The sequence below is a fragment of the Hydra vulgaris genome, chromosome 04 (assembly GCF_038396675.1).
Source record: "Hydra vulgaris chromosome 04, alternate assembly HydraT2T_AEP".
Classification (NCBI taxonomy): Eukaryota; Metazoa; Cnidaria; class Hydrozoa; order Anthoathecata; family Hydridae; genus Hydra; species Hydra vulgaris.
This window is the reverse complement of record NC_088923.1, coordinates 40,454,712-40,475,000: the sequence shown is the minus strand read 5'-3', so window position 1 is coordinate 40,475,000 and position 20,289 is coordinate 40,454,712. Positions and strand designations below refer to the sequence as shown.

At 26.8% G+C, this 20,289-nt stretch overlaps 1 protein-coding gene across 2 annotated transcripts in view; it reads left to right on the top strand.

The window, feature by feature from the left end:
* The window catches only part of LOC101235969 (potassium voltage-gated channel subfamily KQT member 2), a 63,258-nt gene that overhangs the window by 10,220 nt on the left and 32,749 nt on the right, over positions 1 to 20,289 (top strand). For both annotated transcript variants that reach the window (XM_065796347.1, XM_065796346.1), the window contains exons 2-7: positions 6,466 to 6,573; positions 6,658 to 6,779; positions 10,103 to 10,199; positions 10,300 to 10,426; positions 17,337 to 17,418; positions 17,606 to 17,702. In XM_065796347.1, coding sequence (XP_065652419.1) covers positions 6,532 to 6,573; positions 6,658 to 6,779; positions 10,103 to 10,199; positions 10,300 to 10,426; positions 17,337 to 17,418; positions 17,606 to 17,702 — 567 coding nt within the window. In that variant the 5' untranslated portion in view covers positions 6,466 to 6,531. The remainder of the gene's footprint in view (positions 1 to 6,465; positions 6,574 to 6,657; positions 6,780 to 10,102; positions 10,200 to 10,299; positions 10,427 to 17,336; positions 17,419 to 17,605; positions 17,703 to 20,289) is intronic.

Here is a 20,289-nt window from a genome sequence, read left to right as displayed (position 1 = left end):
TAAAATATAATATAATATAATATAATATATATATATATATATATATATATATATGTATATGTATATATATATATATAATACATTTATATATACATAATATATATATATATAAATTTATATACTTAATATAAATTATATATATATATATATATATATATATATATATATATATATATATATATATATAGTATTAAAAAATTATAATCATACACTTAAAAAAAAATCATAATTGTAAAAATTGCATCAAAAAAATGAGATGTCCGTTAAAATATTTAAAAGTTGTTTTTAGATATTTTGTTAAGTATTATTTATTTGTGTATTGGTGAATTAATTGCTTTTCAAACCTATTGAATTTTATACAATTTTGGGTCTCTTCTTTTGTTATATTATTCCATGTGCTCATTATAGCTTCTTTAAAATTGTCTAATTTAGTCTAAATGTTGGGTCTCCAATTTTTCTATCCATAATATACCACAAATTTCCTATTGGATTTAAGTCTAAACTTTAAGATGGCCATTCCAAAACGTTGATGTTATTTATGTCAAAGTATACCTTCATTTTCTTAGTGGTATGTTTTGGATTGTTACCCTGCTGGAGTATGAAATTGTTTCCTATTCTCAATTTTTAATTATATGGTTGCAAGTTGGCTTTGAGAATTTTACAATACATTCTTTAAGCATCCATTTTTTCATCAACAAATGTAAATTTCCCCACTCCTTTTGAACTCATACTACCCCAAGCCATCACATTTGCTCCTCCATGCATTACACTACCTCACAAATAACTCAATTTATAAGCTTCTCCTTTTTTTTCACCACACATTTTGGACATCTGATGAGACGAGATTGTATTTTGGCTCATCTGACCACAAAATTTTTTTCCAATATGATATCATTTTTAAGTATTTTGATGCAAATTCCAATTGACGTTTCATTTGTTTAGAAGTTAAAAAAGGTTTATTTTGAACCACTCTACCTCTATATCCTTGTTCTATTATACAATTTCTAATTGCCTGAGGAGTCACTGTGATGTTATGATCTTCTTGAATTTTAAAAGCTAATTTAGCTGCCGAAAAAAATCTATTTTTCTTCACATTAATGACAACATTAATGATATTTTGATGAATTGCACTAGTGGTCTTGCGTTTTTGTCCTCTACCAGCCACACTAGCAACAGTTCCAATCAAGTTATGCTTCTTAACAATTGAAAAAATGAAGTTATGCTTTGACACAAATAACATCAATGTTTTGGAATGGCTATCTCAAAGTCTGGACTTGAATCCAGTAGAAAATTGGTGATATTTTTTGGAAAAGAAAAATTGGCAAACGAGCATTTAGACGCAAAGACAACTTGAAAGAAGCTATAATAAAGGCATGGTATAATATAAAATTTCAAAATTTGGTCAACTCTATGCCAAATCATCTAGATGAGGCCATCAAGGCTAAAGGAAGCCCCACTCATTACTAATTTCCATGGAATTTGATCAGTTTGACATTATTTTTCAACTGTACTATTATTTTTTTTGCAGTCAATTTTATGCATCATTAGATCAATTGAGTAAAATTCAATAAGTTTGAAAAGCAATTAGTTCATCAATACACAAATAAATTCTTGAAACAATACCTAATAAGATATCTAAAAATAACTTTTAAATATTTTAACAGACATCTCATTTTTTTGATGCAATCTTTACAATTATGATTTTTTTTAAGTGTACGAATAATTTTTTTGCATACTATATATATATATATATATATATATATATATATATATATATATATATATATATATATATATATATATATATATATATATATATATATTTTTATATATTTATATATATATATATGTGTGTGTGTGTGTGTGTGTGTGTGTGTGTGTGTGTGTGTGTGTGTGTGTGTGTGTGTGTGTGTGTAAATATATCCTTATATGTAAAATTTGGTTATTCTTATATAGAATTTATGGTAACTTTGATATTCAATTTTTGATATTGTTTTTGTTGCTCTTTCTCTGCCATATAAGGCGTAGAATTGCCGAAAAAAAGTACCTTATCTGAGATCCTAGAAGTGTATTTGAGCATCCATATTTTTTAATAAAATTTAGCAGGTAGTGAGAAAATAGGTATATCTACAAATGCGTATAGTTTTAAAAGTACGTACTACATTCCTTTGATACTAATTTAATCAACGAACAACAACATAGTTGTTCGTTGTACAATTTTGACACCAATAAACTTGATATAAACGTTAGTAATTTCCAAAAATCAAAACATTTATATAAAGTCAAACTATCCATCTTTTTAAAAAGTATCTAAGATGATACAAAATTCTAAAATGTTATACTACAAAAAATGTTTTTACCACGCTCACTCTGAACGTACTTCAAAAAATGTGGAACAGTTTTTTAGCACAAATTTTGGTTCCGTTAAACGTAGATTTCACAGTATATTTACATACAAGAACTAGTTTTGAATAAAATTTTTTTTATAACAATTAAGTATAATAATAGATACTTTAAATAATAATTGATATTACTTATTTACGATATTTTTTTTTTTTTTTTTTTTTTTTTTTGTATTATTCACCTCCCCAAGGCCCGAGGGGGGCCACTACAGTCGAGGAGGATACTCATTTTTTTTTTTATTTTTTATTTTTTTTCTTTATTTTATTTATTTTTTTTTATTATTTTTTTTTTTAGTCGTTATTCGTGGTGCAACCCTCTCTCAACTCTTTAACTCCGAAACACAAACCTTGCCAAGCAAGGCCGCTGCGCGGAGAAACTAAGTTGAGCGCGGTACTTCCAGGGACGTGGTGGGAGTCGAACTCCGAACCTCTCGCTTACAAAGCGAGCGCTCTTACCACTACACCACTACCGCATAATATAATATAAGATTAATATATATCTGAATAAGATATAGTATTCGAAGAATAGTTAACTATAATTAGATATAGTAAAAGCATAATAAATAATAATAATAGCTGAAGTAATTTGACACAAGCTAAGTAAGTAATTTGACACAAGCTAAGTAAAGACTGTTTAATCAAGGTGATAGTAAAATAACATAATAAATTTACAAATAATTGAAATTTTTTATAAATTGTATACATGGCCACATTTATATTAAGCAAATGTAATATGGTGTCTGTATTTATCTAAAAGTTGATTTTTTTAAAGAGCTGCGTTATTGTTAAAAATCTTAAAAGCTGCTGACAGCTACGTTCATAGTTGTGTTGTTGACAGCTGTGTTCACAATTAAATGCTCGTTTGGTGTTTTGTAGTTGTTCTCCGCAACCAGTGGTTTTTGTTGTATGGTTTATATTTACAGCAACGACTGCAATAACCTAGTGATCGGTTCTGCAGTAATGCATTATCACATTTCAGCAATGATATGTATAATAATAATAGTAATAGTAATAATAGTAGCAATAATAATAAAAATCCCAATTATTATTAGAATACTTATTATGGTAATAATAGAAATAGTAATAATAATAACAACAATAATAATAATAAGGATTTTAAATACAATGATAATATAAAGAACAATAATAATTAAGAAGAAAATGAAATAAGAACAAGTATCATTAGTAATAAATCAGCATTGAAATAAAAAAAGTATTAGACTGAACAGTAGTATACAAAGTTAAATATAATTATAAAGATAATAGATAGTTACCAGTAGAAGATCATAGGAATTACAAAGAAAATTTATTTAATAAAAAATTGACTGTTTTTTTTAAATCTATTTAATAAAAAAAGATTCAGAAATTTTTAGGATTTAGAAATTGCCGGGAGTGATTTTAATTGTGAGGAAAGACTATTCCATATACAACCCTCGGAATTAGGAAAAATGTTGTCGGCAATAATTTGCCAACCTCAATCTTTTAGAGGTCGGCATCAGGTCGGCAAAAATTATTTCATACAAAGGTCTTACCATAAAACATAGAAAAGACGTCGGCAATATTTTGCCGATCTCAAACACTTTCAGGTCGGCATTGCCAAATGCCAACCCTAATTCTGAGGGTTGCATATATATATGCTTTGATATTTAATAGATTCATGGTCATAATAATCAGTTTGATGTTAAAGTACAGGTAATTTGAGACTTTTAACTGATTCAAGATATTAATAAGTGTTTATTTTTATAAATAAAAAGATCAGTAAATCGTAAAGTGTTTTTATCATATTTGACAAACATATCTTAGGTGAAATTCAAAAATGATTTATGTTAAGGAGTGCAATAATAAGGACTTAATAACGATGGAAGTTTAGAGAGTAAAGATTATTTACTACCACAAATAACAGTTATTTTCAGTTTAACTGCTTTTTTTCTCAAAATATTGGTTACTTAATTCAATAACATTTATTTATATTTTATAAAGATCAATAAAAAATACAATTTATCTACTGGTATCTAACAAGTTCTAATTTACTAGAAGTCAAGACTATTTTTTGGATTAAAGCATCGACACATTAAACAAAAGTTATTTTTTGTTGATAAAAATTTCAATAGTTTTTTTATTTTAAAACACAAAATAATTTAATTTGTTCACCATTCATTATACAAGCCACTGAAAACTTCTACTTTAAATTGTTGGTTTTATATGCTTTAGAAAAATATATGTATAATATATGTATAATATGTATAATATTTTGGTCATGGGGTTAACTAATCCCCATATAGGATCAGTTTAACATATCAACCAGGTGATTTTAAACCATATAACAGATGAGGTTTTGTTGATGTAAAATGTCTTATCTAATTATGAATATGTGTAGTAGGAGGAGCTTGTTAACCTTGGATGGTTATCCTCCTAGTTATAGTTATTTTATCAAATTCTTATTTATATGCAACTTAAATCTCATTCATGTTGATTTTTGAGGTAGTTATGGCAATAAAAATGACGAAAGTGTATTTTAAATTGTTTGTTAAAGTTAAAACATATATTCATGAAAATATTCAAGACAATTGTGATGTCGAATATGTAATATTCAGAAGTGTATTATTTATTCTAAGTAGAAAACAAAAAGATTCGTTATATTTTGGAAGTGTTTTAAATTAATGTTTAGACATAAAAGCTTTTCTGAGTTTCTAAAAAAGGGGTTTTCTAAGAAGATTTTTTTTTCTGGGTTTCAAAGGGTTTTCTTTCTGGGTTTTTAAAAGAGTTTCTAAGAACATGTTTTCCTGCTTTTATGACTTTATTACATGTGTGTGTTTTGGGTATTAGGTTTGGTATCAGCATTCTTCTAATAAAATATATTTAGTTATATAAGGTTGTGTTTACCTTTTTTTTTTTGAAATAGCTTGTTAAAACAACCATAAGAAAATGTTTAAAAAATGAATTTGTTTTGCCTAATTTAGTTATATGAACTATAAATAGTTAAATTGTAAACACTATGGGAACAAATACTAATCATCTCAGAAAATTTCCTTGTGGATAAAAGTTTAAAAAAGTTTAAACAGAATTTACTGTTCTAATGATATTAATATTGAAATAGCCTCAGATTTGTCAAAATCAAACTTCAAGAGAAAATTTCTAAAATTTTATAAATTTGATCTGAAATTTACTTGTATATACTTTTATAATATATTCAAGTAAATTTCATTAAAAACAAATGTTTATTTTTTTGGTTAAGCTTCATATTAACTTGGTTTACTTTTTCTTTCCGGTTTGACAAATTAACTATCGTAGGGCTTGATTTTGACCAGCTTTAATAAAATAAGACAAGTGGGTGGTTGTACCAGAAGCTGATAAAATGTGATAATTCATTTACTGTTGGGATTACTGAAGAGGATTGAAAATTCTATGATTAAATTTATTGTCATTATTATAATCATTATCATAAAATTTTAAATAAATATTTTTTTTTGCTGGTATTAGTTTTTAAACAGAGAATACTGATATATATGTGTGTATATATATATACATATAAGGTAAGTATGGGTATTAAGGCCCACCTAAAAAAATGAAAATGTAAAGAAATGCTGATTTTTTTTTGCTGCCAGTGATAAAACCAGATAACTCTAATATATTAATGTCGAAAAAAGTTTCACAATTTATTTTTTCCCTAAGTTTGGATTAGTGGGCCTTATTACCAGCCGGGCCTTAATACCCACACTTACCTTATATATATATATATATATATATATATATATATATATATATATATATATATATATATATATATATATATATATATATATACATATATATATATATATCTATATATATATATATATATATATATATATATATATATATATATATATATATATATATATATATATATATATGTATATATATATGCAACCCTCGGAGTTAGGAAAATTGAGGTCGGCAAATTATTGCCGACCTCAATCTTTTAGAGGTCGGCAAAAAAAATTTTCGGTCGGCATTGCCGAATGCTGACCCTAATTCCAAGGTTTGTATATATATATATATTAATTTTTTTTTTTTTTTTCAGCAATATAAACATTATATCAAAGTTATGGCGTGTACCATCAGATATTTAATACTTTAACATTATAATATGGAGCATCAATGTGACATAGAGCTTAATAATAAAGAAAAGGTTTATTATTTAATAGAAGTTACAATATTGATATAATTAATCAAAATTATTTTATTTTATAACTTAATTTATAATTTATTTTAGATGAGTTTTTTAAACAGAAATGCTCTTCAAAAATCCAAAACAATCCACCAGATTCGTATGAGTGTCTTTTACTTTCTAGAAAAACCTCAGACAATATTTGCTCTGCTTTATCATAAAGTCATGTAAGTTTAATATTCACTATATATATATATATATATATATATATATATATATATATATATATATATATATAATATATATATATATATATATATATATATATATATATATATATATATATATATATATATATATATGTTGCCACACAAGAAGCCCTAAGGTAAAACTTAAGTTTAACTGAGGCAAATGTATAGCTCATTACTTTGGAATGCCTAATTTATGATTAATTTATGATTAATGCTTAATTTATGAGTTAAAGTCTCTTTAACTTAAATAATGACCAAAGTAACCAAAATATTAAACATAAAAAACCATCACCACACCTAGTTGTTTCAATATATCAGCTATATCAGAATTTTACCACTTGCAAAGTTCACCAGGCTTGCTTTGGCTGTTCCTTACTTACTTGCTATTGGTAAGACTTATTTGAATTAGGCTGTTTCTTCTTTGTTTTTTCTTTAATCTTTGATTGATGGCTTCTATCCTTTAATTCACATAAGCTCCATTAGTTACATTCATGGTTTGGGGGTAAACTTACGCATCAATTCACCTATTTGTCGAAAAAACAGGTTTGAATCCTCTGACTGTTCTTTTATGTGCTTCTAATCTCAATCTGCATCTCTTCATTCAATTTCTTCTTTCTTTTTATTGTTTATCATTCTTCTTCTTAAAACAGCACTCTTTTAGATGCAATTTCTGACCGAATTGACGGAGCCCTTTTTCTTTATTTCTCTGCCTATATTGTTGTTATAGGTGGCTTTAATGCTCATCACACTGAATGGCTAGGCTCTGAAACCGCTGAACTTACTGCTGCTAAAGCTCATAACTTTTGTATTTCTTAATCTCTTAATCAGATAATTAACTTACTGACTCATTTTCCAAACAACCCTAATCACTTACCTTCACTACTTGATTTATGTCTTGTCTTTGACCCTAGGTTGTAATAAGTGTCTCTTTGTTCTGACATTGCAATGATCTCTATCACCTCATACTTTTTCTTCAGACTCACCTTATAAATGAGGTGATAAATCTATCACCTCATACTTTTTGATCAGACTCACCTTATCATTGCACTGCTTATAATTACCCAAAAATTGACTGGGATTCTTTTTGTGATTTTCTTCGTATCAGTCCATGTGCTGATATCTTTTCTCTCTTTGCTGATGAATGTGCCTGTTGTGTAACCTGTATCCTGGTAGGTATTGAATCTTTTATTCCTTCTTGTCACTTCTAAGTCAAGCCTTACTCTACTCTATGGTTTTCACCTTCATGTGCAACTGCTGTATCTAATTGTAATCATCTTTTTTAAATTTTTTAAAAGAATAACTCTCTTGCCAACAAATGCCTTATTATTATTGCAAGAAAATGATGTAAAAAGGTTCTGTTTAATGCTAAGCTCCATTAATCCCAGTCATTAATCTCAGAAATTAGGCTCTAGAGACTTTTGGAAAATCTTCAACAGTGTCTTTAACAAAGGTAAGTTAATTATTTTATCTCTAATTCATAGGTCTGATCTTTTTTTCTTCTCCCAGTGATAAGGTAGAACTATTTGCAAATAACCTCTCTTTTAATTCAAAATCTAATGGCCATACTCTTCCTGCCATTCCAGTTAAACAGGCTAACTATTTAGCCTGTTTAACTGGAATATTCTATTGTTAGACATTTAATTCACTCTGGCATTATTGTTACCTTTACTAACTTAAAAATTATTACAAGTTAACGTTAACATCAAGACAATATTAACAATACATGCATGCATTCCAAAAAAAAAAAATTAATATGTTTTTCTTTTTTTTATATTATTACTTTATACATATAAAAAATGAGAATCAGAACATAACAAAAATAAGAGCAACACAACTTTTACTCAGTTTCAATTAATTGACTCTATTGTTGCAAGTAATACCATTTTAAATAAATTTTAATCATATAAATGTAAAATACTTTGTATTAGTGTATTTTTTTGGAAATAAAAAAATATTTTTAATAATAAATATTTTAAGAAAAAAAGATATACTTTTGTTTACTGGTTTGATCTATTACCTCAAAATTAAGGTCGGCATTCGGCAATGCTGACCTAAAAGTGTTTGAGGTCTGGAAAAAATTACCGACTGCGTTTCTATGTTTCATGATAAGACCTTTCTATCAAATTTTTTTTGCTGACCTGATGCCGACCTATAAAAGATTAAAGTTTTTAAAATGAAGAAATTTAAGTCACTTCCGATTTTTTTAAACTTTTTTAACCATAGTAATTTTTATTTTTATTTTGTACAGTTAAAAATTTGGACTCCCAATTCTAAGTAATTCTCAACATAAACATAAACTTCTTTAATTTCTATTATTACCCTAAACTTGTTTCTGATATTATTCTGAACTTGTATCCTCAACTTGTTTCTCCATGCAGCGGCCTTGTTCATCAAGGTTCGTGTTTCGGAGTTCATCAAGGTTTGTGTTTCAGAGTTATAAAGTTGAGAGAGGGTTATAACCACTATTAAGTAGCCTTCTCATCTGTAGTGGCCTTCTCGGCCTTGAGGAGGTGGATAACAAAAAAAAAAAAAAACTTATCTTTTAATTATGTTTATATTTAAATATGTTCAATTACTTTTGATATAAAAAAAATATAGTTATTAAAATAAAACTTATTTTTAAAAAAATTAAAGCAGGAAACATTGCAATGTTCATTTATTTAATAAACTTCATTTAAATTATTTTTCATAAAATTGTAATATTTTGCTTAGAATTGTTAAATAGTTATGTTTTTGAAAGTTTTTAAAAATTCTAAATTTACAAGCTGTTTATATTGTTCAAATCGGATATAACAAATTAAAGATAATTTTTTAAAAAAAAGCCAAGTAACATTTTTATTGTTTTGAAATAAATAAAAATAAGCTAATTATCTGGTATTTTTTGTATAAAGTGCTTTTTTTAATATCAATAGTTTTGTAATCGTAAATAAAGATAAAGAACAATTTTTTTTATTTATATAACATTGAAAGATTTGTACCTTTTTGGATGAAAAATCCAAATGTTGAAAAAACTCAATTTTGGAAAAATAAAGAGTTTTTTTTGTTAAATTTTTATGGAATTTAATTAATTTATATTTTCTTATATTTTTTATTGCTTTTCTGATTTTTTATTTGCTATCATATATTTGATTGGATCTTTCAGTTGAGTCCTTTAGCTATGTAAATAAAAACGAACACTGTATATGTCTGTTTTATTATTCCTTATTTTTATAAATCTTTGATTCCTTAATTTTGGTTTAAATAAACCTTGTTTTAAATAAACTTTGTTTCAAATAATGCTTGTTTTTTGTATATTTTAGGTTTGTTTTGGTTTTAGTTAGTCTGTCACTTAGCATCCTAATCACAATTGAATCATTTGCTCACAACACCAAAATTCATTCTGCAATTTACTATATTGTAAGATTTATAATTTTGTATTTGTATTTTGGAAATGTTTTTTATTCATCTCTAGTCTTATTTATGATAATGATAACAATTTTATTAATAATATATTTAGGAAGTTACCTTAGCAATAGTATTTACAGCAGAATACAGTTTACGGGTTTGGTCATGTTCAATACAATCTAAGTACGCAGGAGTTAGTGGCAGGTTGCGGTTTATCAAAAGACCTTATGTTATACTAGGTAAAAATGAAAAATAATTTTTTTTTATATTCTTTCAATATTTATTATTGACATTTAAGATAAAAGAAACTTTCTCTTTTTTTTTAAACCTAAAGTTTATGCTTTTTATATGAACAAAAAAATATATAAAAACATATAAATTTTTTACATGTTTTATACTCAGATGCGCATGGAACAACCTACCTTTTCTCATTATATGGAAACCCTTCCTTATTTCCAACAAAAGGCATTTTTTAATGTATTTTTTTTTATTGAACTTCTTATGTACATTCAGTTGATGGAAGAAATGCTTTTCATGTGTTATTAAGAAAAAATCATCATGAGTAACATGTAACTCCCATTTTTTAGAGAGCAAATATATGCTGTGAGAAGCTGACCCTTATAAGCTAAATTAAAACAACTTTTCATAAAGTTGTTTTAACCAAAATAGAAGGGTCAAATTGGTTCACTTAATTTAGCTTATAAGGGTCAGCTTCTCACAGCATATATTTGCTCTCTAAAAAATGGGAGTTACATGTTACTCATGATGATTTTTTCTTAATAACACATGACACCAAAATTTATGGAAAGAGCACCACCAGGTGTCAAGGCTGAATGCCACTTAAGTGGATGGATACACAATAATTTTTTTGATTGGTTTGAACAATTTTTTTATAAATATTTAAAGGCCAAATAAAGCATTCTTTTTTATAGTTTAGATTACATAAATTTTACACTAAAATTATTGAATTCATTGAGATTAAATCTTATGTGTCTGGTTCCTCATTGTAATCTTTAAAAGCAGCCCTTGGATTTGATTTTTTTAAAGCTACTTAGCATTTCTTATGACCACAATATCAGGAAATATTTGAGAACAAATTTTAAATGTGTAATCACTCTATTTCAAATATGGGGGTAATTCTATTTCAAATATAGGGGTAAACAGATTCTAACTGTTGACCAGCTTTACACCCCTTCTTCATCTATTAGGCTGGTGTAGATGTATTTATAATACATTGTTTCCACTTTAAGATGATGAATGCTGGAGCTTCTTGACTCATTGCATTGGTTTTACTTGTGTCTCTGTTTTTATGACTAGGCAACTCATTCTATTATCTCCTAATTAGGGTACAGCTCTAAAACTCAGTTTTTTAATGCTAAGGCCGGCTGGTAGTCAGGCCTCCCATACTTTGTGGTAGCTCTCAGAGAGGCTGATTTCATCAACAGTTGTAAAATATCAGAGTACTAACAGTGCCATGTTGCGCATAGGTGTTGTCTCTATTTGTACTTTTGGTGTGCATTGTCGAGGTCACCTTTGAAGCCTTTTGTTATGGCTTTGATTTTTTTTATAGTAATGAAGCAATAGTTTGAACTATTAGATAGTGTACTGAGTACTATCGGTGTTTTGAGTCAAGATCTTTAACAAATTTAAAAATTTACTAAAGTATCAAAAACTAAAAAACATAATTAACCATTGTCATCACCAAGTTCATCGTCATCACCAAGTCTATCATTCACTAATATTTGTGATCTTCAAAGTAACTTTCCTTCTGTTGCATCTTATATTTTGCAAAGTTCACCAGACCTACTTGCTCTTTGTGAGACTAATTTGAGTTCAGCTGTCCCACCTTGTGATCTTGATGTTGATGGTTATCTTCCTATAATTCGTAAAGACTCCAATAGTCAGATGCTAGGCCTAAGCATTTACATTCGTAAGAATTCACTCATTTGTTGGAAAGTTAGGTTTGAATCCACAGACTATTCATTTATGTACTTTTGTTAAGCACCACTTCACTCTATCACCTTTCTCTTTGTTCTATATCACTTTCCTTCATTTCAAGACAGCACTCTTTTCAATGTTATTTCTGATCAAATTTATAAAGCTCTTTCTCTTTATCCCTCAGCCAATATTTTTGTTGTTAGTGACTTTTATGCTCATCATACTGAATGGCTTGCTTCTAATGTCAGTGACTCTGTAGGCAATAAGGCCCACAACTTTTATCTTTCTCAATCTCTAACACAAATAGTCAACTTTCCAACATGCTTTCCAGATAAACGGAATCATTTATCTTCTCTACTCAATTTATGTTTTTTTCTGATCCTAGTTAGTGCTCAGTTTCTCCACATATGCCTTTAGGTACTTCTAATCATGGTTTGATCTCTCTAAAACTATTATCTCATTTTTCTTCATCATCAGAATCTATCATCATACCTCTTACAACCACCTTAAAGCTGACTGGGACTTTTACTGTTATTTTCTTCATGATGGCCCTTCTGTAGAAATTGTTTTTGTCTATCTGCTGACAAATGTGCTTCTTATATAACTTCTTGGATTCTGGCTGGCATGGAATCTTTTATTCCCTCTCAACAATTCCAAATCAAAATCCCAAACTTCATCTTTTCTCTTCCAGTAACTTCCGACTCTAATAGTGGTTACTTGCAGCCTTGTTGAAAATAAAGATGTTTAAAAAACAATCTTCCTATTTTAGCTACATCTACCTGGAAGTTACCACAATGACGAATGTCAGAAATGGCTTTCAGCAGACATATGGCAAGGTAATAGAAATGTTTTTCCAAAGCAGACTTTCTGGCACCAGAAACTACTGATAATAATTTCAGATTAACAACCTCTGTTTCTGATGCACTGCTATTACCAGCCATCTATCGTGGATCCAAGATAAATGTGGAACAACAAGCCAATCATCATAACAGCAACAACAAGTTCATCATCATAATGGCAACATGGCAATCATCTGATTACACTAACAAAATGTTGTCTTCTTCCAACCTTTTAAAAGATTCTACTAACAGTGCTTATACCACATCATTTTAAAAATTCTACAAGGTTTATTATAGGAGGCTATCAGGGAAGAGAGGAAAAGTTGAGATCCTGACCTTCTTTCCATATAAATCCTTACGATTAAACACCCTGAGTAAAAAATTAGCTAACTGCTTTAAAAAAGGAGCTAGTGGAGAAAAATCTAATTAAAGAAAAAGGTTCAAAAGTTAGAGGAAGACACTTTCAGTCTTGGTAAACAAAGAAGAGTTTTTTGTCCTTTCAAGTTGAATGTCTTGTAGTAATTGGCAATTGTAGCAATATCACTCATGTGCTGGTTTAGAAGAAATAAAATGATAAACTGTCAGGTTTTATCTGTGAGCTATGTCTAAACAGTCAATAAAGTCTTTAATTTATTTTACTGTTTCTTTGTCCCCCATTTCGACCCTAGCTTAAGGCAAGCTGTTTTTTTTTCAAAGATTTTTAAATGTTTAATTTTTTTATTAAATGCTGTTTGTTGCTTTTTCCTTTGTTAAATAGTTATTATTTTTTTGTCCAATACTTTAATTTAATAATTACATTTTTTTTTTAAATATGATATAAATTATTAAATTAAATTTAAATTATTGTTATCAGTTTTTTGATATATTAAATAATATTAATAGTACCCTATCAAGCTCTATTTTTCCTTATATAATAAAATGTCTACTAAAAGAATCTTAATATCCTTGGCAACAGAATAAATATTAAACAAATGTCACTACCCATTGAAAGTACTGTTATTTAAAAAATAGTTTGGCGTTGCCAATAGACGACTGTTAAGTAAAGTGCTATAAAATTAAAATCAACTTGTTTGATATAAATAAATTTTTGTAATTAAGTTTAATTACACAGCATTTGAATTTAAAATAATCATTAAAAAAATTATAACAAAAATTACTGATAAAGTCTAAGTTTGATATTTGAAAAATACCATATTTCCTTTTAATTTATTTCTTAAAATAAACTTATACATAACAATCTTTTGTTTGTTTATCCTAATTTAGTTTTTTTTTAATTTTTTTTTTTTTACAAATTTAATAAACTATTTTTAATAAAGGTGTCGTGTAAAGTTCTTTTGACATAAATTATTTATTAATATAAATTATGTTTACAAATATCTAATTAGTATCTATAAATTGTTTATATTTATTTTAAGTAGGTTTTATCTTTATTAAAAGCAGTTTATTAAATTTGTTAAAAAAAAAAAATTAATAATAAATATTGTTTGTGATAAACGAACAAAAGATTTTTATGTATAAGGTATAAATGCGTAAAATTTTATTCTTAATGCGGTTTTAATTTAAATTTAATCACAATGCAGTACTTTAAATTACGTCAATGACATAATTTAACTTTTAACGATGTGAATATCAAAGCTGAGTTAAAGTTACTTTTATTAGCGTTAAGTGTTATTGTTAAGCATCAAAATCTTGTAACAAGGTCTCATAATATGTTCTTTGGCAAGTTGCAGAAAAAGTTACTGTTTAACAAATAACAAACTAAAATCACCCGAATCCTGCTTGCAGCCTTAATGAATTAAGTTTTTTTAAATTTAAGTTTGTTGGTTAAATATACTATAATATATGATATAATATAATATATATGTCGTATATTATATGCTAAGCGAATTGAAATTTTATTTATATATTGATATATATCTAAATAAAGGCAATTTCATTTATATATTGATATATATCTAAATTGCTTGCCTTTAATCAATGTAGGGAGCTTTTTTAATTCAATGAAATTTTCAACAAGTTTTTTTAATAATTTTGTTGCAGTAAGTTATAGCAGAAATGAATAGGCTGGTGTAGGATTTATAGCACACTATTTTATGTAAAAATTTAATGCTGTTTGATATAAATCACTTACTAAAACTCAAGACTTATTTTGAGTTTTAGTAAACCCCTTACTAAATTTTAAAATTTATCTCTTTTTTCTTTTTTCTTTTTTACTGTTTTTGTTTTCTCATTTTTAGGATGCCTGATATTTCGATTAACAAAATTTGGTACAAGTGAAGGAACAAAACAGATTATGTCCAAAAAATTTAAACGTAAATAAAATATCAACAACATGCAATCTATTTGATAATTAAATACGGCAATATAAAGAAAGAACAAATTTTAAGTTATGTTTACAAAAATGTTTTACAAAAATTGTAAATTTTTTCTCAATACGGCAAGGGAGCAAATAGATTTTTATAAATTTTTATAATATATTTGGATATTTATAAACAAGTTTATATTGTAAATTAATAAAAAGTCATTGATAGCAATAAAAAAAATATACAGCTAAATTCACTATCACTAGATTAATTGTCTTTTTTGCTAAAATCTTATACTTTTTCATCAGATTCCGGTGATTCATTATTCGATGTTATTATTAATAATAATAATAATTATTCAAAGCTAACTTGCCTAAAAATTTGAAAAAAATTATGGAAATTTAATAAAGCTCATCTTCCAAATATTTTGCTATTAGCTGATTTATACTTATGTTTATTACTGTAATACATCTAAAACCGCAGTTCATGGACAATGACACGGTTTTCAAGGTGGAAGAAGAGGGGGGGGGGGCACACTCCCTGATTATAAAAAAGCGCATCAAAAAAAAAAGGTCATAGAGAAAAAGTGGTCGACAATGCACCCTCCTGGCCCCCTACATAGTCTGCCCTGCAGTTAAAAGACATTTCAGCATACTGAGCACTATTCTTTCAGATAAAAGACCTTGATTAGTTGAGCAACTGTAGTGTAGTGGTTAGGGTGCTTGCTTCAGAAGCAAAAAATCCGTTGTTCAACGACACCTGGGCAAGTTTTATAACAATGGTAAGGAGGAATGACCTTTTCTTTCAAATGCTCTTTCGCAGTGTTCTGTTATAAGGCCATAAGAACTTCTTGGTGCATCTAGAATAAAAAAAAGAAAAAATGAAGCATAGTGCCCGGTTCTAGATATTTGGTGGCACTAGGCATAGTTTATTATATAGTTATTGATATGTATAATATTATATTTAAACCCATATTTCATCCACTCGTTTTATAAAAAGATATTTTTTCATATTTTTAAAATATAATTCAAGTTATTAAACACTTTAGATTTTACAACTTTAAATTGAATAAAAAAATTGTTCTTTCTGCATGTTGTAGATGTTTTATTTTCGTTTAAACTTTTTGGGCATATAATCAGTTTTGTTCCCTCACTTGTATCAAATTTTGTTGATCGAAATATTAAGCATCCTAAAAATGAGAAAACAAAAACAGTAAAAAAAAAGAAAGAAAAAAGAGATAAATTTTAAAATTTAGTAAGGGGTTTATATCAAACGGCATTGAATTTTTACATAAAATTGTGTGCTATAAACCCCACACCAGCCTAATCATTCCTGCTATAACTTAGTGCAACAAAATTATTAACATTTTTGTTTAGAAATCATTAGGAATAATTAACTTAAAAACTTTGACCTTTATGCAAGTCTATTAAGCGAAACGTTGTTCATTTTCTCTTAGGTTAAGGTTTATTTTCTTGTTTCAGTTTATGGTTTTTGTTTTCATTTTTATTTAGTTTACATTCGTTTTTAAGTGCCATTTTTAAAATGTGCAAAAACTATAAAACTATTTAAAAGTCGTGGTCATGTCAGCAAAACAAAAATCGTACATGTGTGATCATATAAAGTGATCACAGTGTTTCACAGGAATACATGCGATCGCACATCTTTCTGTGAAACACTGGTGTTATTTAAGTGTAACTTAATTGATTAGTTTTTAGCTTTGAGTGGCTCCTAATTTTTTTAACCTGTAAGTTTTAAAATAAATATATAAATTGTTACTCTAATGTAAAAGATATTTTATTCCTTTGATTTTTCAGTAGCTTCATTTAAGAACAAATTTTAACAGGTACAGAATCTATTAAGAGATAAATTCTTTATTTGCATATTGGAGTCTATTAGATAAGAAATATTTTAAACTATTTAGTTACAAAAAAAAGGGACAGCAAAATCTTTTATTTTTGAATTTAAAGTTGAGAAAAGCTTATTCTGCTATTTAAAAAGTTTATTTTATTTCTTTTTTTAGATGCAATGAAAAAAGTTTATTATTTTTTTTAGTTGTGTTTTTTTTTTAGATATCATTGTTATATTGGCAACAATTTTTATCATTTATTCACATAAAATAATTCGCGACGATCTTCACTTAACTCTTTTTCAGTTAGTCATATTACTTAAATTTATTTTTATGTTTAATTAATTATTTTGTTTTATACTGAAATTAATCCAATGGCATCTGAAATCTTTAATAAATTTTCAGTTTTGAACATGATAAAAAAACTTTGTTTTTTTATTTAAGCATGCTATATAGTATTAGTTTAAAAGATAAATTTTGTCTTTGTCTTAGATTTCTTAATTTTTTGCAAATACTTCGGATCCTAAGATTAGACCGGCAACAAGGCGCTTTCAAAATAATGAGTTTGGTAGTATATGAACATAGACAGGTACCTTTAGTCACTTTGATTTCATTTTAGTTTTAGTAAATTATAAACTTAGTACCCCTTTCTCAACCTTTTATCTCCAAAGTACGAACCTCTTCAAATAAGTTGAGCGTGGAATTTTAAGGAGCATGGTGGGTTAGAACTTCATAATGAAATGATAGCAATAATAATAATAAAATTAATCATGGTATTTTTCATTGTGAAAATGTCATTTCTGACTGTAATTATCATTTTTCACTAGAATTTACTTGGGTAAAATCTGGTTATTTTTCTTAATGAACTTTGGCATTTTGCCACTTGGAATGCCATTTTACCACTTGAAATTATCATTTTACCACTTGAAATTATCATTTTACTTTGTGGATGGTAGTAAATTGCCATTCACAAAGCTTAATGATATTTTTATTTTTTAATTAAAATTTTGGGGTTGACATAAAGAATTCCTGCCCAAACCAAAATTTTTATTCAATGTATTCAATATATGGACACTCCATGCATGTTCTACCTATTTTAGCCAATTAATGTATGTACACTCCTTTCATGTTCTCCCTATTTAAATATGTATGTACATATAAAAAAGCAACAAAGAAACAAACAAATGACCCCCCCCCCCCTACCTAAAAAAATAATAATAATAAATTAAGCAAATAAGCAACAAAAAATGTAAAACAAACATCTATTGCTATGTAAATAAAGTAGTTTTTTAAAAAAAACAATTAAATCTAATTAAACAATCTAAAAACGATCTAAAAACGAAAACTAATAAAAATGATCACTTTATCAGTTAATTGTCATTATTGTGAATAAAAAATGCACTTATTATTAAGATTAATTTTGTGACTATAATAATAATGTGTAATTTTGTAATTATAATAATAATGATAATAATGCTAATAACAACAGCAACATTAAGTCACTTGTTTTTAGTGCTATAATGTAAATATAAAAAACATAAAACCTGGGTAAATAATTATGATGGTGCTGGTAATGATAAATTAAACAAGTTTTAAATGCTTGATTCTTTTTTTTATAGTAGTGCATTATCATTTATCAACTACTATATATCTATAAAATATGAATTTATAATATTTTGTAAATATGTATATATCTATATATCTATAAAATATGTATATATACTATATATCTATAAATATAAATAAATGTAAATATGTATATATACTATATATCTATAAAATATGAATTTATAATATTTTGTAAATATGTAAATTCAGATTGTAAATTTATGTAAAAATCTAAATTCAGAGCTTATCTCAAAAATCAATATTATTATCAAAAAATTAATATAATAAATTTTATTTTGCTTTTATTTATATTAAAATAAAATAAATGTTTATTAAAATTTTTTAACACAATACACTGCAAAAAACTAATTTAAAAAATATTTGAAAAAGTAATTAAAAAGTAGCAACAGTTAATTTGTATGATTTTGTATTACAAATGGAGCATAAATGACTCAATGAAAGTAAATACAGTCTGCCAGACTTTAAAAATTATTGTATCAAATAATGCTTTTTTTTTGTTTTTTATAATAATTTCAAAAGAGAGAGTACCAAAGAAAATATGTTTTCACTGCACCACAATGGCATAATAATTTTTTATTAATACTTTATGTTTAAATGGTCTTTTCGATGACTTTACAAATGTTTGCTGTTGAAGTCAACAGTGCACTGCAAAAACTCGAATCAATAATAAGGATGAGACTTGCCTCTCTTGTATCTTTTTCAGTAGTCTTTAGATAGTGAATGCATTGATTCTATTTCCTGTTCAGTGAATAATCCAATTGAATTGTCAAGTTATTTATCTAATATGAAATTTGGTTTAAAACAGCATGTGTTTTAAGAGTTGAGGTTGACAGTGTTCCCTAAAAATTGACCACCATGAAAGGGCTACACCATGAAAGGGCTACATACCAATATTTTGCTTCTTGCAAACACTGTAATACTTCTTGAAAAGATGGTCGATAATGCCCAAAAAAAGATAATGCTCCATTTGCAGGATCGAATCCAGAACAAATTCAGGGTCTTCAGCTATGGTTATAAAGACTTCTATCACACAGTTTAATTCAAAGTGAAAGCAAATTGGATTTGCTTTCATTTAATCCAAAGGCAGTCTGTTAAAATTACTCTTCAGACTCAATGTCAGCAGGAATGTTAGCTTAAATGTGATTGAAATTCACACAAAAAGTTGGCAATTTTAAACACAAAATTTGAGTCTTGCTTGAGTTAATTAAATCCAGCAATGCCTTAATAGTTTTGAAATAGCGATTTTACCTACCAGTTAAACCATTTATGATATGCCAAAACTTTTTCATTTGAATATTTTAACAGTCTTTTAAAATAGTTTATGCAGAAAACATTAGGCGGTAATCATGTGGTAGTGGTGTAGTGGTAGAGCGCTTGCCTTATAAGTTGTAACCACAAATAAAGTAGCCTCTTCAACTGAAGTGGCCTTCATGGACTTGGGGAGGTGAAATTTAAAAAAAAAAAAATTAATTGTTAATTTTTTAATTTTCACTAAAATTGTGAAATAGTTTTTTTTTTCATAAAAAAACATAGTTTAATAAATTTTT